General features: G+C 36.5%; 2 protein-coding genes across 2 annotated transcripts; both read left to right on the top strand.

The window, feature by feature from the left end:
* Positions 1–1,970: 1,970 nt before the first annotated feature.
* Positions 1,971–4,032, top strand: LOC110713075. Its single transcript, XM_021891538.1, has 3 exons — positions 1,971–2,129; positions 2,266–2,976; positions 3,397–4,032. The coding sequence occupies exons 1-3, from the start codon at positions 1,971–1,973 to the stop codon at positions 4,030–4,032; spliced, it is 1,506 nt and encodes a 501-aa protein (XP_021747230.1).
* Positions 4,033–8,655: 4,623 nt separating this feature from the next.
* Positions 8,656–10,529, top strand: LOC110713076 (anthranilate N-benzoyltransferase protein 2-like). The gene is made up of 2 exons (XM_021891539.1): positions 8,656–9,313; positions 9,859–10,529. Exons 1-2 carry the CDS (start codon positions 8,656–8,658, stop codon positions 10,527–10,529), a joined length of 1,329 nt encoding a protein of 442 aa, XP_021747231.1.
* Positions 10,530–20,911: the final 10,382 nt, after the last annotated feature.

Consider the following 20,911-nt stretch of genomic DNA (forward strand, 5'->3'; position numbering starts at 1 on the left):
ATCAATCCTTGGTTCGTAGAGACGTGCATGATATATACGTTTCATTAAAAAAATGCAGAAAAGAGTATATTATAGAAATGTAATAAACATATAGTTATAGTAAAAAAAACATACTATTAAAATGTAATGAACATATACCTAGAATGAAAAGAATATACTGTTAAATAATGTTCTTTATTAGAAAACATGATGTACTTTATATTTGTTTATAATATACATTTAGTTATTAATACTCTGTTCTTTTCATATGTTCATTATTATATCAGATAATAATCTTAATTAAATATATTGATAAACTGTTGTAAGTGTCCATATTCTTTGATTGTCAGTGTAATGTACATTTATTTGTGACATAATGTGCATTGCTTATTGTGAAATGTTTTTTGAATTTTGTTTTTAGATTATGGTGGGTAAATATAAATAATGTTGATTACATAATATTATCATGTTCTTTATTAATAGTACGGATGTTCTTTAGATATACAAAAATAACATAAAGCTGAATGTTTTTTTATAAAACAGCTTTATGTTTTACAAAACAGTTTTATGTTCTTTACAAAGGCTGGATGTACCATGCTTGGTACATAGCCTCTACCATAAAAATTTCACCATAATATAGGATCAACTCAATAAAAAGTAAAAAAATAAAAAAATAAAAAAAAAATAACCTTAATAGTTGAAGCCTATTACTTGTATTAGTTTTTTTTTTTTTTTTTTTTTTTTTTTTTTTTTTTTTTTGTTGTTGTTGTTGTTGTTGTTGAGGTAAAAAGAGCGATATATTGATTACGGTAAGAAGACCTTGAGGATAAACGAACCCATACATATTCTTTCAGTAAAACCATTAGTATCCCACCTTGCTACGTTGTGAGATACTACATTGCATGCTTTTTACATGAGAGAAACTACAAACATTAAAAGACTTAACTAACAAGCGCACATCATCATAAATAAGCCAAATAGGGGGACCATCCTTGCAAAGAACCGTTTCAGGTGTTGATCACTATCAAGGCATCACCCTCAAACCACACCCGCAATTACCCCAACCTTCTCGCAACCAGTGATACACGGTACACTGAAGGGTAGTCGTTTCCCGCACCGGGGACGTATCATGGATGGGTACGGTACGGGTATGGCCCAAATATGTCCCATGGCGTACCCTCAAAAGGTGGCCCAAATTTGGGGACGGCTAGGAAGAGCACCTGAAACGTTTGGACGAATTTTCATCTATTCTGACGTCCCCAATACAAGCCCAACCCATTTATTTAGGAAATTTTGTCAGATAACACTTTTTATAACCCTTTTGTTGTGAAAAACCATCTTATAATTTTGTTTTTTTTTTGTTAAAGCACACCTAAAACCAGATTTTTTTCTTTGCGAGAACACAACTTACCCCGGTTTCAGGCCATTGACTTGGTTTACCGGTGTTGAATCGTTACGTGAGGGTCACGTGCTCAGAATACCCTCTTTCTCTCTCATCCTAGCCGCCACTAGAACCACCTCATAGCCGCCGACACCACTACCAATCAACTAACCTAGCCACCATCACCGCCCACCCAAATAACAAAACCCACCCGAAACATTGCATATTTCTTTCTCCATTTTCACTTCTTCCTTCCTCAAATCTTCAATCTTCTACAACTTTTACTCAGATCTAACAATGGAGCAAGAATCCCCTACAAAATCCCACATCAAATCCACCACAAAACTTTAATCTTGTTCCTGATTGTTGGGGTGGTCACGCTTTGACGTGGATCACTGCGTTTTTTCGACGCTTTGACGGAAGTTGGATTACTAATTCAGCAGGAATTAGGTCCCTGACTCTTTCCTTTTACAAGGATTTGTATTCAGTTTCAGATTCCTCTTCTGGCTCAAATTCCCCTTGGTGGGATTAGTTGTAGCTACCTTCACTGTCTACAGAGTAACAAAATCAGTTACCGGTTCCGTTATCTCCTCAAGAGATTCAGGAAGCTATGTTCAACATAGATGATAACAAATCGCATGGCCCTGATTGTTTCTCTTCAACTTTCTTTAAGTCTCACTGGCAAGTGGTGGGCTCTTCGGTGGTTACTGCGGTGCAGTTTTTCTTTGCTCATGGTTATATTCTGAAAGAGTGGAATTGTACTTTTCTGGTATTGCTTCCTAAAGTTGAATGTCCCGAGGCAGTGTCTAAATTTTGCCCCATTGGCCTTTGCAATGTCCTATATAAGTGCATAGCTAAGTGTCTTACCAGCCGTCTTCGTTTGGTGCTTCCCTCATTGGTTTCAGAATTTCCAGAATGCTTTTGTTCCGGAGAGGCTTTTATCCGACAATGGCTTAATAGCTCACGAGCTTCTTGCTTTTATGAATGCTTCGACAGCTAGAAAACACTTTTATGCAGCTTTTAAGTTGAACATGAACAAGGCTTATGACCGTGTTCGTTGGGATTTCTTATTCCGGGTTTTGCGGTTGTTTGGTTTTCCTTCATATTGGATTCACATTATTCAACAATGTGTTTCCACAATGTCGTATCAGGTTTTGGTCAATGGGAATCCTTCGCCGAGCTTCAAGCCTCAATGTGGTCTTCGACAAGGCGATCCTCTTTCTTCATATTTGTTTGTTCTTTGTATGGATGTTCTTCCTATTATGTTGCATAAGGAGGAGGAGCAAGCACTTTTTCAGGGGATTCGTATCTCCCGAGGAGCTCCTTCCATCTCACACTTGTTCTTTGCAGATGATTCGTTGTTGTTTTTTCAGGTTTCTCCTTCGGCTTATGGTCGGGTTCTAGATTTGTTGCAGGAGTTTTATGCTATGTCTAGTCAAATGATTAATTTGCAGATGTCTTTTGTCAAGTTTAGTCCAAATACTCCCTCTGACTACCGAGATCATCTAGCTAGCTGCTTACGTCTTCGAAGCACTGAAAATCAAGGATCCTATCTCGGTTTTCTAGTAGATTTGGGACGTAAAAAGGTTTCTGATTTTCAATTTCTGGTGGACAAGGTGTCTCGGCGGCTCTCGGTTTTTAATGCTCTCCACCTTTCGGCAGCCGCAAAATTAGTCATCATCAATTCGGTTTTAGTTGCCTCCTTCATTCACATTTTGTCAGTTTTCAAGGTTCTGTCGTCTATTTGTCATCATGTTGTTAACATGCTAGCTCGCTTCTGGTGGCGTTCCTTGACTACAACCAAGGGTTTAGCTCTACGGTCTGCTTCTCTTCTTTATCTCCCTAAGGGACTAGGAGGTCTAGGTATTTGCAGTTTGGAGTGTTTCAATTCGGCCATGTTAGCTAGGCAGTGTTGGCGCATTCATCATCATCCCCAACTCTTAGTTTTGAAGGTTTTATCGGCCAAGTATCCATATCTTTTCTCTTTACCTTCAAGTAGGATTCCTAGATCCTCTTGGGGTTGTCGTGGATTGTAGATTGGCATGGACACTATTGCCAAGGGTATTGCTTGGAAAGTTGGCTCTGGCTCTCAGGTTCGCATAGTTGAAGATGATTGGGCTCCAAGGGGACCAGTACAATTCAAACATTCTTACGATGGGTCAGATGTTCCGACTTATGTTTCCTCTATTATTAATCTGCGTTCTTACGCGTGGGATCCTTCACTGGTTCACCGGTTCTTTGTTAACATGATGGCATTCCGGATTCTTTCAGCAAAACGCCTTTTAAAGCCGATGGATGACTTTTTGTATTGGAAGTTTACTCGGGATGGCCAATTTTCAACCAAGTCTGCCTACGCTATGTTAGCCCGTCAAGTAGCGGCTTCGAGTATCAATGGGCAGGCTTCTAATTCATGGTGGAAGATTTTCTGGGGTTTACCACTTCTTCCGAAGCTGAAGGTTTTTTGTTGGAAGATGATTCGCAATGCTTTGCCGCTTTTGGATTGTCTCTATCGGCGTGGTTTACCTATCAATCCAACGTGTGTGTTCTGTCATAGGGAACCAGAAACGTCGTCTCATCTCTTTCGGGACTGTGCTTTCGCTAGTACCTTCTTGGTTTCTCGACCCTCAGGCTCGATTGGTAGTACTTTGGGTTTTCCGCCGTTTGAGGTTTAGTTTATGGAGTTGATTTTGGGTTTTAGAAGGTCTAAGGATTGGAAAGGTTTAACTTCTTTGGTTTGCATTCTTTGGGCTATTTGGCAGGCTCGAAATCAAATCATTTTCACTCAGACTCTTCACTCTCCAGCTTAGATTTTCCACATTTCGGAGGATTGGGTGATGCGTTGCAAGAAATGTGGGGTATTTGTTGATCGACATTTTGTTCCGCGTCAACCTTGCCTTTCTTCCTTGGTTCCTGGTTCTGGGTGCTTGCGTGGTTCTACTACTGTTTATCTGGATTTCTGCTTAATTTTCGACGGTGCTTGGGATTCTTAAGATAACGCTGTAGGGACAGGCTGCATTTTCCGGGGTATTCAGTCCTCAAAGGTTTTAGGGGGTGGTTCAAGAGCTTGTCGGTCTTCGTCTGCTCTTCAAGCGAAACTTCAGGCGTGTTTATGGGCTATTTAGGCTGCAAGTCGTCGGGGGTACCTCCGTCTTCTTATTTACACAAACCGCACTACTCTTGTTTCCCTTCTCTACCGCACCTGCTCGGGTGATATCTCGTGCGCTTGGCTTTTGCGGGATATTCGTACTGCTCTTTTACCTTTTTCAGCTTGTCATATCACGAACGTTCCTTGGAATTCGGTCTCTCTTACTCATTGGTTGGCTGCAAAAGCTCGTCGTCGTAGATTTATGTTTAGGTCTTTCTAGTTTTCTTTTTATTGTTGCTTTTGTTTTTGTAGTTCCTCTTGTCAAAAAAAAAAAAAAAAAAAAAAACATTTCTTAAATGTTTTTTTAAGGCCAGGAACATGGCGGAGACAAGTGAGCCAAAATTGGTGCTTTTGAAGAATCCAAAAGCTGACTATACGAAGCTGAAAAAGGAGTTGGAGGCTAAGGGTCGGGCCGAGGCGGTTCCACGGTCGTAAAAATTGCAATTCACTAGCCCTACCACAAACGCTACCGACAACGTTCTTACAAATCTTGAATACCATTTTTGGTCTGGCTATTCGATCAACCGCTTCCCTTATTCTAATAGTTACACAACTTACTATTTTAAGCAGGAAGGCACACTTCCTTAAGGAGTCAAGTGGGGGTTTAGCTACGCTAGTGGTAAACACTTCACTGCTCGTATGTGGGTTGTCGCTTTCGATTCCGCTGCTAGCAAGGTAAACGAACTCACTACTACTAGCTTAGTCATATATCTCAAATCGAATATTGATTAATTATTAGAAAATAAGTTTTCTTTTGCGCCCAACCGGGCTAACATAGCCCTATCGGGCGAGCAAACATTAATTTTCTAAGTATATGTTCGCCCCCGAATGGGCAAACCCCGCCCGATCAGGCACTACTCATATTAAAATTTGTTATGCTCAAAATATTAAACTTATACACCGGCTCCAAGCTAATTTTTTTCTATTTAACCAATGTGGGTGTTTCTTCCCAACATCAAGTTAAATAGAATAGAGTAAGCTAATTTCCTCTATTCAACTAATGTGGGACTTTCTTCCCAACAACTAGCTAAATAGAATTGAACAAGCTAATTTCTTCTATTCTACCAATGTGGGACTTCCATCCCAACATTAAACTATATAAACTAACCTATATAACCAATTTCTGTTCTACCAATGTGGGACTAATTTCCCATCATTCACAACACCTATTATGATGACTACTCTAACAATCCCGCACTTAGTCTACAAAATTGGTGTATCTTCTTAACCAACAAAATTATGCATCAATGAAGGTATCTTATCGATTTGAACCTCCACCTAGTGTAAACTTTCAAACTAACAACAAAATTAATGGTAGGATGTAGCTTTGAACCATAATCTTAAATATCATTACCGGAAATTCTACACACACAATATTGTTGAACCAAATGTTCTTAGAATTGTGGTAGCTTTATTATGGCCACATGCTCATCCTTGTATTCATGAATATCTACAAAAGTACAAAATAATTTTGTTAGGAACGACACCATTCCTTTATGTTCATATAGGTGAAGTACAAAAATAACCTTTGAAACTTTATTAAGAGTCTAAAACTCACCCTTACACATATATATCAATTATACTCAACAATGATCAATATATCATCAACAAACAATTTGTTTTTACCACATTGACCCTTTATAATGGGGGTAGTACTATAGGAAAGGTTGGGTTTCCGTTGTTCCTGATCAAATAATTGGTTTCAAACAAATTTCCTTGGACGGTGTTTGCACTATGTCCCTTGGTAATCCTTTTGTAAATGGATTCGGCAAAGTATTGCAAGACCGTATATATACAATAGTTATTATCCCATTTGATTTTAACTAACGTACATATATATGCATGTCCTAAACTAATATGTCTAGATTTTCCATTATAAATCTTATTATACACTCTAGAAAAAGTAGCTTCACTATCATAGTTTAAAGAAACGACTGACATCGGTTGTGACCATAACTCTATATTTAATAACGTGTTCCTCAGCCATTCTGCTTCTTTCTCTGCTGCTGCCAAGGCTAGAAATTCAGCCTCCATGGTGCAATGAGTAATACAAGTATGTTTCTTTGAAGCCTAAGAAACAACACCTCCACCAAGTATAAAAACCCATCTAATAGTGGATTTATTATCACCAGTACTAGTAATCCAACTAGCATCTGAATAACCCTCAAGAACATATGAAAATCTATTATAATGCAAACCAAGATTTTTGGTTCTCTTTAAGAAACCAAAAACTCTACCAATAGCTTTCCAATGTTCAACACTAGGATTGCTAGTAAATCTAGAAAGTTTGCAAACTGCAAATGCAATATCGGGCCTAGTACAAAGTGATGCATACATTTAACTACCTATTGCACTTGCATACTCAAGTTGAGCAACTCTTCTACCATTATTCTTTTCAAGTTTACATGACGAATTATAAGGGAAATTGACTTCTTTGATATTCAAATGCTTAAATTTATCAAGCATTTTATCAACATAATGAGACTGACTCAAAGCATAACCCCCACTGTGTTTTATAGCTTGAATTCCTAATATTGTATCCACTTCACCCAAATCATTCATTTGGAGAAGATAAATATTCCTTAGTCTCATTAATGCCTTTTATATTCGTACCAAATATTAACATATCATCAACATATAAACATACAATGACTCCATAATATTTTGTAAACTTAGAATAAATGCATCTATCAGCAGAATTATGAGTAAAACCATGTGACAAAATTGCAGAATCAAATTTTTCATGCCACTGTTTTGAAGCCTGTTTTAATCCATACAAGGACTTAACCAACTTGCAAACTTTACTTTCATTACCAGGAAGAACAAAACCCTTAGGCTGCCTCATGTACACTTCCTCATCTAAATCCCCATTTAGAAAAGCTATATTTACATTCATTTGAAGAACAAGCAAGCCATAAATAGAAGCTAAAGCCATAAGAACTCTAATGGATGTAATTGTAGCAACGGGTGCATAAGTATTAAAATTATCCACCCCTTCCTTCTGAGTAAAATTTTGTACCACCAACCTAGCCTTAAAAGAGATTATCTTCCCATTTTTGTCCTTTTTGAAGAAAAAGAATAACCCCCAAAGTTCGGATTATTCCAGAATAATCCAAAGTTGGGATTATTGGAACAAAATCGTTGAAAGTTGGGATTATTATTTCTAATTTTTCCTGTACTAAAGTAGAGTTCTTTTTGGAGGGAATTTTCTCTCCTAAACCTTTTTTTTTTTTTTTAGAAATTTTCATTTTATTATGAAAATACGGAGTAACAAATTTAGTTTATATATATTTCCAAAAACATATATGACAACATTTTAATCTACTCCGTAAACTTAAAATAAACTACTCTGGATGTTGTACAAGTAATTTAAACAATTGCTAACCAATATATATTGACTAATTTCAATTTATATTCTGTACAATTAATTTCAGTTCGTTAAAAATTTTCAGTTTAATATAAATTAAGTTCAGTTCATTAAAAATTTTCAGTTTTATATAAATTAAGTTCAATTCAATAATTTTAGTTCAGCAAAACTAAGATAAAGTGAACATGAATAAGTATTAATATTAAAATCCGAACATAGCTTCGTCACTAACTAATATTTTCTAAAATACTAGGAAGAAACGGACCAAATTATGTCCAAGCATGTAAATTAGCATTCCCAAATCAAATCAGAAAATTAACCACAAAGAACGAAGGAAATAAAAAACTTCATTTTCATCCCCATCTCCATCAATAACAACGCCATCATTTACAATTACCTCCCTGACTCCCTCCAACTACGGATTTTACCGCATGCAAATTACATTCTTCTACGTGTAACAGATCAATTCATACACCATCCATTAACCATGCAACCTTCCTCACCACATATTGCACCTCCATTTTCGACCAGTCCAAGCTTCTCGTAATCACATTTTCTTACCCTCGATTTCAGCTATAAGTAGAACTACACTTATCCACATTTTAATCCCAACGCAATTACTACGATACACTCATCTTCAAATATACTAACACAAGAAAAACCCAGTTTATATACCCCAATTCTAATTTCATATTATTATTATTATTATTATTGGAAATTACTTTGATCCATCTCTCATTTACAATAATTTCTTTTTCCTTTACTCATCAAAATTATACTAAAATGAGTAGTAGCATCAAAGTGAAGAAATCAACCATTGTACGTCCAGCTGAGGAGACACCAAAAGGTAGTCTTTGGCTATCGAAGTTAGACATGATCATACGCCAACCATACTCGCATACTAATGTACTCCACCTCTATACAAAAGCTTTCGATACCGACGTTTTCGAGGAGGCCCTTAGTAGAGCCTTAGTGCCATTCTACCCGTTGGCGGGGAGGCTAAAATTTAACGATGACAACGGAAGGTACGAGATCGATTGTAATGCAAAGGGAGTCGTGTTTGTCGAGGCGGAATCAACAAAAGCTCTAGCCGATTTCGGGGACTACTTGAGTCCCGACCCTCAGCTCATGAAGGGGGTGTTTCCTACGTGCGACTACTCGGGAGGGGTCAATTCGTTCCCTATACTACTAGTGCAACTAACTCGGTTCAAATGCGGTAGTATATGCCTTGGCTTTGCTACACATCACCGTGTATGTGATGGATCTTCACATTATGACTTTGTCAACTCGTGGGCTCGATTAGTTAGGGGGTTAGACCTCGATGTTTACCCAGTTCATGATAGAGTTGCTTACCTTGCTCCTCGCAACCCGCCTCAAGTTAAGTTTCGACACTTGGAGTATGAGCCATCCATTCCTACTTTAGCCCCTAAGGGCTTATCAGGTGATTGTGTTTTCCGATCCATCCATGTTTGAATATTTGACACACACGCCAATGCACTAGTTTGATCTTAAATATACAAGATTAAATACTTGTCTGATCCCTCCGTCATAAGATAATTGACACGCTTGACTTTTTTTTTTCTCAACTTTGACCATCTTTTCTTTGATATTAAATAAAATCAAAAGTTAGTAAATGAGTTATTGTTGGATTTATTTTAATATATATTATTGGAATATCAAGTTTTAATAAAATATTGTTTTAAATAATATTAAAAAAATAAAAATAAAAAGATGGTCAAAATTGAGCAAACTCAAAAATCCGAGTAGTTAAAATATTAAAAAGTATGAAACTTTATATTAATACCTATTAACAACATATTTCATGATACAATTTATTTTTAATACGTTACTAAAAAGCAATGGTCAAATTTTAATATGTGAATAATTAAAAAAATTCAATGTATCAATTATTTTGGGACAGAGGAAGTACCTTTTAAAACATATTACATTTTTCATAAATTATCACCAAATTCACTTTTTGATTAGGTGAAATGATTACAACAACCGAGTGTATCTTCAAGCTCACTAGAGATCAAGTTAACAGCTTAAAATTACAAGCAACTTCTCAAGAAGTAACAAATTACAAGCTAAGTACATTTGAGATTCAAGCTGGGCACGTGTGGCGCAGTGTGTGCAAGGCGCGTGGATTAGCAAACAATCAAGACGTCAAACTTTACATCACTGCAAACGGACGGCCAAGATTGAAGGATATGGCAATACCACAAGGTTATTGTGGTAATATCCTCTTTCATGCAACTTGTATAGAAAAGGCAGGAGATGTCACATGTAAACCACTTTGGTATGTTGCGAGTAAAATTCATGAGGCAATTAAAAAATTGGATGATATTGAGTATTTAAAATCAGCAATTGATTTTGTGGAATCACATCCAAATCTATCGGATATTATTCATGGGCCACAAACTTATACCAGCCCAAACTTCTCAATAAATTCTTGGGCTAGATTGCCTTGTCACGAAGCTGACTTTGGTCTAGGTGAGCCCCTATTTACAGGCATTAATGGGCTCAAATTTGAGGGACAAACTTGCATAACACCAAGCTCAACTGGGGATGGTAGTTTTTCAGTTACAATCAAGCTTTTCACATCTCATATGAAGGCTTTTAAGGAGTATTTCTACAAGATTAGCAGCAAACTTTGATTACATAATTATTAATGTGAATCTTGCACGATTTTTGGAAGGTTCTTGCATGACTTTCTTTTACCTACATTCCACTTGAAGTTCAAACAAGCTAATAAAAAGTGGCAAGTCTTGTTTTCTTGGGCATATTACTTACTAAGTTTTTGCTTTTCACTTAGGGTTTTCTTGTTATATTTTTCCCGTTTCAAATTAGATGACACGTTTCTTTTATCACGTTTGTCAATGTAAAAGTTCAATCGAAAATATATTTAATTATATTATTGTAAAAAATACTAAAAATTGAATTTTAATAATGTAAAAATTGAATGAATCTAAAAAGATCCCACATGACTATGTTTTTTAATAATTAAAAATCACAAATGTTAGTTAAAGCAAGATAATGAATAATGTCAAAAGTCAAAATGTGTCATCTAATTTGGAACGGAGGAAGTAATAAATAAGCATTATCAGGGTTTACAAGTCTTCTTTTCTAATGCATTATTATTTTGAATCTTGCAAGAATATCATGAATTTTCAATCAATTTTCTTTACTATAAAAAAATCAATATTTGTTCTATAATTAGGGTTATAGTGGTTCAAATTAAAACAACTAATCCAATTAATGTTTTAATTATTATGTGAATATGTGAAGATTGTTAATATGTAATCATAGTCTATTAAACCTATTACTTAATGATTCAGTTAATAATCCAATTATTCAATTGCAATTTCAAGTAAAATTAGGATTTATATAGATTTAGGGCTTTCTAAATTAATCCAAATTTACATGGAAAAATTAGGAATAAGTGGAGTAGATTAACACAAATAATTCACATCAAATACTTAATAATCAATGATTAATTAAGGTTCGAATTTAATTTGTCAGAAACAAAAAGCCGCTCGAATAAACCTATTTTTGGGCAAAATTTGGTCTCTGGCAAGTCTTTTAATTTCTAAATACATACTAGGTAGAGATCCATTTGTAACATTGTTTTCACTCAAAATTCACTACTCATACGTCTAAATCTGAGTTACGTTATTCTTCAATTTTTTAGAAAAACGCCAAATAATTTTGAATACCTATGGCGGAAAGCCCAAAAATTTTAAAACCCAAATGGTTATACCATATTTCTAGGCACCTATGGCGCTCCCACATCGTGAGTTAAGGAGAACAAAGCTATCTTTATACGGGGATTGATACCTCACCCTAGTAGAGGCCTTTTGGGTAGGGCTTATTTCCTGCACCAAAACAAATCCTTGAGGGCTAGGACCCAAAGAGGACAATATCTAATAGTGAGCTCTTGTTGACATGGGGTATTACAGATGATATCAAAGCCGAGGGGGCCTATTTAGACAAAGCGCGGGATTAAGTCGGGATGGCTTAAATAGACGAGAGCAGCTACGGGTGTAACCGAAGCATTTGTCCCTTACAGTTGAAGGGAAAATTCTATAGGACTGCCATGAGGCTAGTGAGGATGAGGCATTAGATCGTAAGGGATGGAGGATGAAGATTTTTGTCAATGACTACACGGAATAACCACTTTTGCTTCATGTAGCTAACCCTGTTTATGAGATTAAGACTTTGGTTGATTGATTGTTATCCTTATATGGGGGTTCACTATAAGAAATAGGCCGTTTTTCGACGGAATTGTTCCAACGGACTAAATTCCGACGAAATTGTTCCGACGGACAAAATTTCCGTCAAAAATTTTGAATTTTCCGACGGAATTTGGGCCTGTCAGAAAATTCCGCCGGAAAAGGTTTGTTGCGACGGAAAATCCCTCGAGAATTTACTGCTTCCGACGGAATATTCCATCGGAAAATTTATTCCGACGGAATATTCCGTCGGAAGCTGTAAATACCGAGGGATAAAAATCCATTGAAAAATAATAAATTTTCGACGGATTTTACACATTTTCCGACGGAATTTTAGCATTTTTTTTAAAAAATAAAATTAAAAAAAAAACTAACCTAAAAAAGGTCCCCAGCCCTTTTCTCTCTCCTCTCTTCTCTTCTTCTCTTTCTCTCTCCTCTCCTCTCTTCTCCGTTCTTTCCCCTTTCCTCGTTCTCTCCCCTTTTGTTTTTCTCATTTTCCTTCTGTCTCTTCTTCGATCTCCTCCTTCTCTCCTCTTCTTTCCCCTTTTTTGACCACTTTAATGGCGACACAAGGACAACAACCACACCACCGCGCAACGACAACAACAACAACCACACTAGCAGTAACGACACCACCGCAACGACAACGACACCAGCACGTAGCAACGATAACAACAACAACAACCACACTAGCAGTAACGACACCACCGCAACGACAACGACACCAGCACGTAGCAACGATAACAACAACAACATTTAGATCTATTTTTTTTTAAACAATTCTGATTATAATTAATTTTTGATATAATTGTAATGTTGTTTTTTTATTAATTTCATAAGATAATTGTATATTTTATTTATTTTGTTTGATTTCAATTGGTTTTGTTTATTTTTTTTGATTTTTTGGTTTGGATCTGGGTTTGGTTTATTCGGATTTTTGGTTTGTACGATTTGGGTGTTCTGGATTTTTTTGTGTTTTTTCGATTTTTTTTTTCTTTTTTTCTCGGTGGTTGGGTTAGGGGGTTGGTTAGGTGGGCTGGGTGGGTGTGGTTTTTTCTGGGCAGGTGGGGTGGGTAAAGTACGGTGGTCTGGGTGGGTGTGGGTGGGGTGGTCTGGGTGGGTGTGGGTAGGTGTGGGTGGGGTGGGTGTGGGTGGGGGTCGTTCTGGGTAGGGTGGGGTGGTCTGGGTGGGTGTGAGTGGGGGTTGTTCTGGGCAGGTGGGGTGGGTGTGGGTTTTTCTGGCAGGTGGGGCTTTTTTTTTATTAACTTTTCCGTCGGAATATACCTTTTTCGACGGGAAATTCGTTGGAATATACCACTTCCGACGGAAAATTCCGTCGGAAACCTCTCCAACTCCGATGGAAATTTCCGTCGGAACATTGCAACGGATTTTCAAATAAAGTAAAAAAAAAAAGCGCCGACAGAAATAAATCTGTCGGAAACTAGCCTTCCGACGGAATTTCCGTCGGAAAAGGTCGAATTTCCTACAAAGGTATTTACGACAGACTGATTCCGACGGAATTCCGACGGAATTCCGTCGGAAGGCTAGTTTCCGACGGAATTTCCGTTGTTTCCGACGGATTTTTTCCGTTGAAATCAAGCTGTTTTCTTGTAGTGGTTGATACCTCAACCTAGTAGAGTTTTTGGGTATGACTTATGTCCTGCACCAAAGCAAATCCTTGCGGATTAAGGCTCAAAGAGGACAATATCTACTAGTGGGCTCATATTGACCTGGTGTGTTACAACGAGGCAATAATCAAATGGGATGATATTGAGTATTTGAAATCAGCAGTTGATTTATTGCAATCATGCTTAGATCTTATACTACCTCCGTTAAATGTTTTGTGCAACTTTGGGAGGAAGAATGGACTTGAATGCAAAATCTCTTAATGGTGCTTAACAAAAAGTAAGGGTATGTCATTAATAATTAATTAAATCCAAATCCTTACTTAAACAAAAAAAAAAACCAAAACAAAACAAATATCAACCCAGACCCACCGACGGAACCCCCCACCGCCACGAACACCGTACTCACCCACCTCCCTACCACCCACCCACTTGAACCTAGACCGGCAAACCCACGAACACCGTACCCACCCACCTTCACGAACGCCGTACCCACCGACCTCCACAAACACCAACAACCTAGAACCTAGACCCACGAAAACCCTCCACCCCCGCGAACACCTACCCACCAAAACCTAGAACCACCTACTATACGAATTGAAACCGCCCGACCCCAACGAAAAACCCATCCAACCTACCAACAAACAACCTTCTCCTTCTTCTTCGTGGTACCAAAATCTCAATTAATCTAAAATGAGGTTGAAGGAGGAGATAGAAAGTTAATGGTGAAGATGATGAAGGGGGTGAAGAATTAGGGTATGAATGTGGAGAAATTTGATGATTTTTAGCATAAAAGATGAAGTAATTTGGTTGATTTCAATGAATTATTGGGGGAGATGAAATAAATTTGATAGGAATAATTAGATTAATTGGATTTGATTAGTATTTAATTAATTTTATTTTAAAGAATATAATTGAGGTTATAAATTTTTAAGTAAAGGTGTTTTTGTAATTTTGTTTAAACATGTTTGCTAATCATATAGAAAGATTTGGGAAAGTTGCACATAATATTTAGCATCCATTTTTTTTGAAAAAGTTGCACAAAACATTTAACGGAGGTAACAAATATCTTTCATTGGCCACAAGCTACTATTTGTCCAAATTTCTCAATAAATTCTCGGTCTAAATTGCCATGTCATGGAACTGATTTTGGAAAGGGTGGACCCATATTTTATTTATTGCATAGTTTGTGTTTGTATTTGTATACTTTGAATTATTTATTGCATAGTACGTACTCCTTTCGTTTTTAAATACTGGTTTTATTTTTTCATGCGCGGAGTTTTAAGAGAAATTGTAGAAAGTAATAAAATATGAAGGTAGTAGGGTAGATGAAAGAATAAAAAATTGTAAAAAGCAAAAGTAGTAGTTGAGAGAATTGGAGGAGAGAGAATATGAAATCATAAAATATGATTTATGTTGGATCCATTAATTGAGAGAAATGAATTAAATATTGTAAAACTTTTCAAATAAAAAAATGAAGTAAGTATTTAAAAACGGCCGAAATAATAAAATGCAAGAAGTATTTAAAAATAGAGAAAGTAGTACAGTACGTAATCTCACAATTGAATCAAGTACTTCTACTTTTTCTTAACATCTCTTTCTTCTAATATTTCTTAAATCATAGAATAACTCTTATACTCCGTACTTATTAATTTTGTATAATCACACGGTTAAGCAACCCACTTGCATTGCTTCTTCTCACCCAATGTATTTGTTATTTTTCTTTTCTTTTTGTTTATTTTTTAAAAAATCATGAATTAATTAAAACAGACGGTGGCAAGTTTTAATTGTTATTGTGAATCTTGCCCGATTCTTGGAAGGTTCTTGCATGACTTTCTTTTACGTACATTTTCCTTGACTGGAGTTTAAACAAGTCACTCCCTCCATTCTACAATGATGTATTTGTTTGGAATCTTTGACTTTTAAAAAATAAGAGAGAATCTTTTAAATTTCTCTCAATCTATAAGCACAAATATAATCATGTGCGATCTAGTTTGATTCGTCTTGGTGAGTACATTATTAATATCTAACTTTTATAAGTTTTTCTAGAGTAAGATCAAAGATATTTGAGGTCAAAGATGGATAAAAACTTGTATCGATTTACGTAACCAGGATCATCATTCTAAAACGGAGGGAGTAATAAAAAATGGCAAATATTAGGGTCTTGTATATAAGTTTTTATGCATTATTAGCCCATATATAGATTTCTTTTTTATTAATTTGTGTTTGTTGTATTTAAAATGTGTTTGTCATTTATCTTATTGATTGTTCATTGTTTTAGTACTTCTAATGTCTTAATGAGGACTCTAAAGCAGTAAAGCATGCATGGTTTTACTGCTTTAGAGTCCTCATTAATGAAGAAATGCATGGTCATTCATTAATGAAGAAATAAAATTTAAGCTGTATGATTAAAATTGGCTTTAAGCTAAGCTTGTGGCAATGATTTGAAACGTTCATTTTTTTTTCCAAATTTGTTTTTTGTGTTTAACTAGTGAAGTAGACATAAGAATCCTAAGATTAATTAGGCAAGTGAAACCTGATTAAGAGAGACTAATTAGATTAATTATTAATTTAATAGTGAAGTTGGAATTTGAAGGTCGTTATTCAAGACCTAGTGGATGCTAACAAACTTCCTGTCCCTCTGGGCGGAAAGAAGTGACAAGCGACAAGCGACGATGAAGATAAGGCCAAGATGAGCACTTTGTGCAAGATTTCATGATATTTTTTTTCTTTTTATCATTCATTTTACTTTTCCCCTCCTTATGTCTAGCATAGGTTTTTTCATTCCCACACTCTATTGTGTGTTTATGTAATCTGTTTATTCACATTTTTGATTAATAAAATGAGCATATTTCTTTTACATCTCGATCATGTCATTTTCGCATTAAAGTTAAAAAATTATAAAAATAAAAAAATAAAAAAAAAACATCAATTGCCGAACTAAACACAAAGTATACCAATGATTTAAGGTACCTTTGCAACCCATTATCCCCCTTTTACCATTCAAACATATATTCTACTTCTTCATTAACCACTTTGAGCCTTATCTAACGTTTAGCCTTCATTTATTCAACCCACATTTACCTAACCTTGGGATGGGAAGGTGTGCAATTTGTGTAATATTCAAAAGCAAGTTTAAAGAAGAAAAATAAAAATAAAATAAAATGATGTTTAAGGGCAAGTGTTCCAATATCTCTGATATGAACACGTCTCGAATTGCGTCTTTTATCGAGTGTTTGGTACCGTACCTGAGAAACATGAATGCTAAGTGAGTGATGGACCGCATGATTCGGGATTGCCCACATTGATTAATAAAAGACAAAAGCAAAAATAAAGCTAAAAAAAATATGTGAAAAATAAAACTTGCAAAATTCAAAATTCAAATACATAATTACACATCTTGTGGGGCTTCTATCGGGTCTTAAGCCTTTTACCCTTTATTCTTTAATCATCAGCCTAACCACGTTACAACCATTGAAAGACCTCTTTGAGGTGTACATACACTTGTGCAAAGTTCGGCTAGAGCTACGTTCGGGCTTATTCCTAACGGATATGTAGGCAACCTCACATTGAGGTGCGGCCATATTCACATTCATATTCATGCATGATCGAGTCAAAAATTTTCCATTGCTCATCCGATCCCTACTCGTCTAGAGCTAGACTTAGGGGCTTGAACCTATCACTTAGCCTACCTAGCCTAAAGAGTCACTATCTTTGACTCTTCTTACATATTTTCCACAGCCATAACCTTAGTATCACTTTCACACATCATTCACACTCACATACATTTTATTTTTCCTCCTTAGGAACCCTTTATCATGAAATCTTATTCCCATACCGCACATGCTTCACGATAAAATTCATACATTACATATGGTGCTTAGCTCCCTAACCTAAGCAATACTCAGCAATCACCATTGTATTCGCGCTTAGCTTCCAGACCTAAGCAACGTCCAAGATTGTACACCATATATGATGCTTAGCTTCCTAACCTAAGCAACATAGATCGACAATAAACTACGATTATACTGTGCTTAACTTCTTGACCTAAGTGCATTAATTGATCGTGTCACATGATGTAGTTGCCCTTAGCCTCATGGCCTAAGAACATTCATCATGCATACATTATTTTTCAAGACGAGTGATTCAATTTGACAAGAAGAAAATCCATGCGATTCACCTCGCTTTGCTCAAACGAGGAAGTTCAAAACTTCTTCCCATTTTTAATCCTTTTTTTTTCTTTTGAGGAAGTTCAAACACTTTTCTAAAAAAATTCTTTTGGGGAAGTTCAAAAACTTTTTCAAAAATTTTATCAAGGGAACTTCAATAACTTTTACTTCATTTTTCACGTCTTTCTTTTTTGGAAGAAAGTCGGTACTCTCCACTCATGACAAAAAATGACGGAATTTTTTGCATTTTCAGTTGCTTGTGTCTGCGCACACACTCAAACTATACATATACACACAGAGTCGCAAGTCATACACATGTCATGTCGTGTTAAGTCAAGCTTAGTCGAGTCAGTTGTTCTGCCTTGAGTAGATCAATGTCTATATGAGTCCTTTGGCACATTACATTTTGAAGGTCTTAGGTACAGCCTATGTTCGGGGACAATCAAACAACTATTTCATCAGCCTATGTTTGGGGACAATCGAACAAACAATTTCATCAGCCTCTGTTCGGGGACAATTGAGAAAACATATCTACAACATCTGTTTGGGGACAATCGAACAATCATATTATCAGCCTCTGTTCGGGGATGATCAAACCATCAACATCTAAAGCCCATGTTCGGGGACAATCGAACCATTATCATTTATCAAACACTCAGTGGTCATCCTGAGGCGCAGACGATTCACGTTACAAGTTTCTCGAGGCATAGCAGCTTGTAATTTTTCATCATCAGACAAGTTTTCCCGAGGTGCGGAAAATGGTCAGTTGCTGCATACTTCTCAACGCGTTGAGGTCTACAATTGTGTCCCGAGGCGCGGACACTCAGTGTTATTCCCGGAGTATGGAATTTCACTTGTGAGTTACTCAAGGCGTAGGAGCTCACGATAATATTTTCGAGGGGTGGATACTATCTCATATCAGTCTTCTCGAGGCGCAGAAGATCATCATTCACTAAGCTGCTCAAGGCGTAGGAGTCTACGACATGTTTCCAGAGGCGCGGAAATTTGTCACCTTTCATTCAGTGGATCACTCGAGGCGCAGTGGTTTGCGATAGAATTCCCGAGGCGCGGAAGACTATCATCCAGTAGATTTCTCGAGGCGAAGAAAGCTGCCAAACATATCTGTTATCGATGCACTATTGTCATATAGGCATTCTGTCCCTTACTCTATTTCATGTGGAACTAACATTTTCAACAGGTATCGGCGTATACAGAGTGGTTTAGGATCGTAGAACGTCTTAAATTATTCTCCGTCCCTATCGACTACTATGACTATCATTTTCGAAACTTACTTTTCTACAAACTCAGTTAAAGTGGGGGCTTTTGTAGACATAAAAATGTCTCCCAAACACAAAACCCGATGATGAACAACCTTTCACCGCCATTATTGGTCGGGTCGAGTATTTAATCTCTAGAGTGCTGAAAATCCATATTCATTCAAACACATTCTACAAATCAGTCAACAGATCAGTCCATGTGTTTAGTCAAAGCATAGTTCAACCCTCATTTCAGCCCAAACCCTTTTAATCCATTTAATTTTATTTATTAATTGGGCCCGATTAATAAATATTAAAACCCTAAAACCTAATTAAGACTGGAACACTGAAACGGCGCCTAATTATCCTGTACTTAAAGTTAAATAAAAAGATAAATAAGAATTTAGACGAAATTCTAAAAAATGAATTTGTAGTGCCACGGCAGGCTCTGTCGTGCCACAGCAAATTGTACTGTGTCACGACAATTTTCACCGTGACACGGAAATTTCTAGGGTTTATTGCATTGGCGCCTCATTTCTAGGGTTTCCATGCCTCACACCTCTCATTTCCTCTATAAATACGAGGCTAATTTCACAGTTTCGGGGCACCAAATAACTCTTTCTCTCTCTGTTATGCTCTAGCCTAAATACTTGCCTTCCTTATTCCTTCACAATACATCCCTTAAGCACTCCTCAGAGTCCATACTACACACGAAATTCCATACTTAAACCAAGGCGTGAAAGGTAGAGCTGTTTGAGGGTTTGGCCCCAAAACAACTCTACTTTTATTTATTTTAATTTCAATTTCTTTATTATTTTTTGAAGTTACTAACGTTTTTATTCATGATGTAGCAATTTAAAAAAGCATGGAACGTGAGTAATTAATTCACCTAATTACTTTTATTATTATTCTTATTGCTAGTATCATGATTAGGGTTACTATTATGATTTGATTTGACTAACGTTATTATGGCTGAATTGCTTCCAATAATGTTATTGTTATTCTATTATGTTTAATGTTGATCACCGTATTGCATGTTAATGGGAATATGTAATTGAATATAACGCCTAATAAGATAACTTGGACGACCGATTTAGGTTCCTTTTTAAGCTTGTTATTAATTAAAGTGATCACAATATTTTAGAATTATATGTTGCATTAACATTCAACTAATTTAGCCTAATATTAGTTTGGAGAAAATTGAATCTTTGTTTGTATGCCTTTGAGATTGCAGAAAATACATTTCACAATAAGAATCGAGTAGAGGCCAGCATGGGCAAATGTGACTCCATGACTCACTTCGTACCATCATCCTCATTCCTCCTTTCGTGGTTCCGGACCATATGAAGGGGCAAATCGGTGTTGCCTTCGTTGTCCCTTAATCATGGTTGCCTTATAATGATCTGTGAACGGTTTACAAGTTTCTTAAAAACTTGTTGGCGGCTCCCTACTTTCCTTGTCCCCAATCCTTGTCCCTAATCCTTGTCCCCAACTTCCTATGAGTGCCAAGCATATTCACAACATGCTTAGGTTGGCGCGCTTCGAATGACGTCTACAAGGCCTATTTAAGGCGGGTTCAATCCCTTTTAGGTTGCATTTGTACCATCATCCCCGAACATCCAGTCATGATTCCAGACCACTTTGGAGTTAGCGATCTCCGTGATCGTGAATGGGGTGTAACCTTCACACCCATGAATGGTTTATTACAAGTTCCTAAAACTTGTTGACGACTCTTTTATTTCTAGCTTTTTTGTCTT

This window comes from Chenopodium quinoa, unplaced genomic scaffold (genome assembly GCF_001683475.1).
Source record: "Chenopodium quinoa cultivar QQ74 unplaced genomic scaffold, ASM168347v1, whole genome shotgun sequence".
NCBI classification, from domain to species: Eukaryota; Viridiplantae; Streptophyta; class Magnoliopsida; order Caryophyllales; family Amaranthaceae; genus Chenopodium; species Chenopodium quinoa.

Coding starts and splice junctions, on each gene's coding strand:
- LOC110713075 (XM_021891538.1), top strand. CDS start 1,971: ATGTTCAACATAGATGATAACAAATCGCATGGCCCTGATTGTTTCTCT. Junction 2,130..2,265: donor AGTGGAATTGTACTTTTCTG/GTATTGCTTCCT, acceptor CATTGGTTTCAG/AATTTCCAGAATGCTTTTGT. Junction 2,977..3,396: donor TTCAATTTCTGGTGGACAAG/GTGTCTCGGCGG, acceptor CGTGGATTGTAG/ATTGGCATGGACACTATTGC.
- LOC110713076 (XM_021891539.1), top strand. CDS start 8,656: ATGAGTAGTAGCATCAAAGTGAAGAAATCAACCATTGTACGTCCAGCT. Junction 9,314..9,858: donor AGCCCCTAAGGGCTTATCAG/GTGATTGTGTTT, acceptor CTTTTTGATTAG/GTGAAATGATTACAACAACC.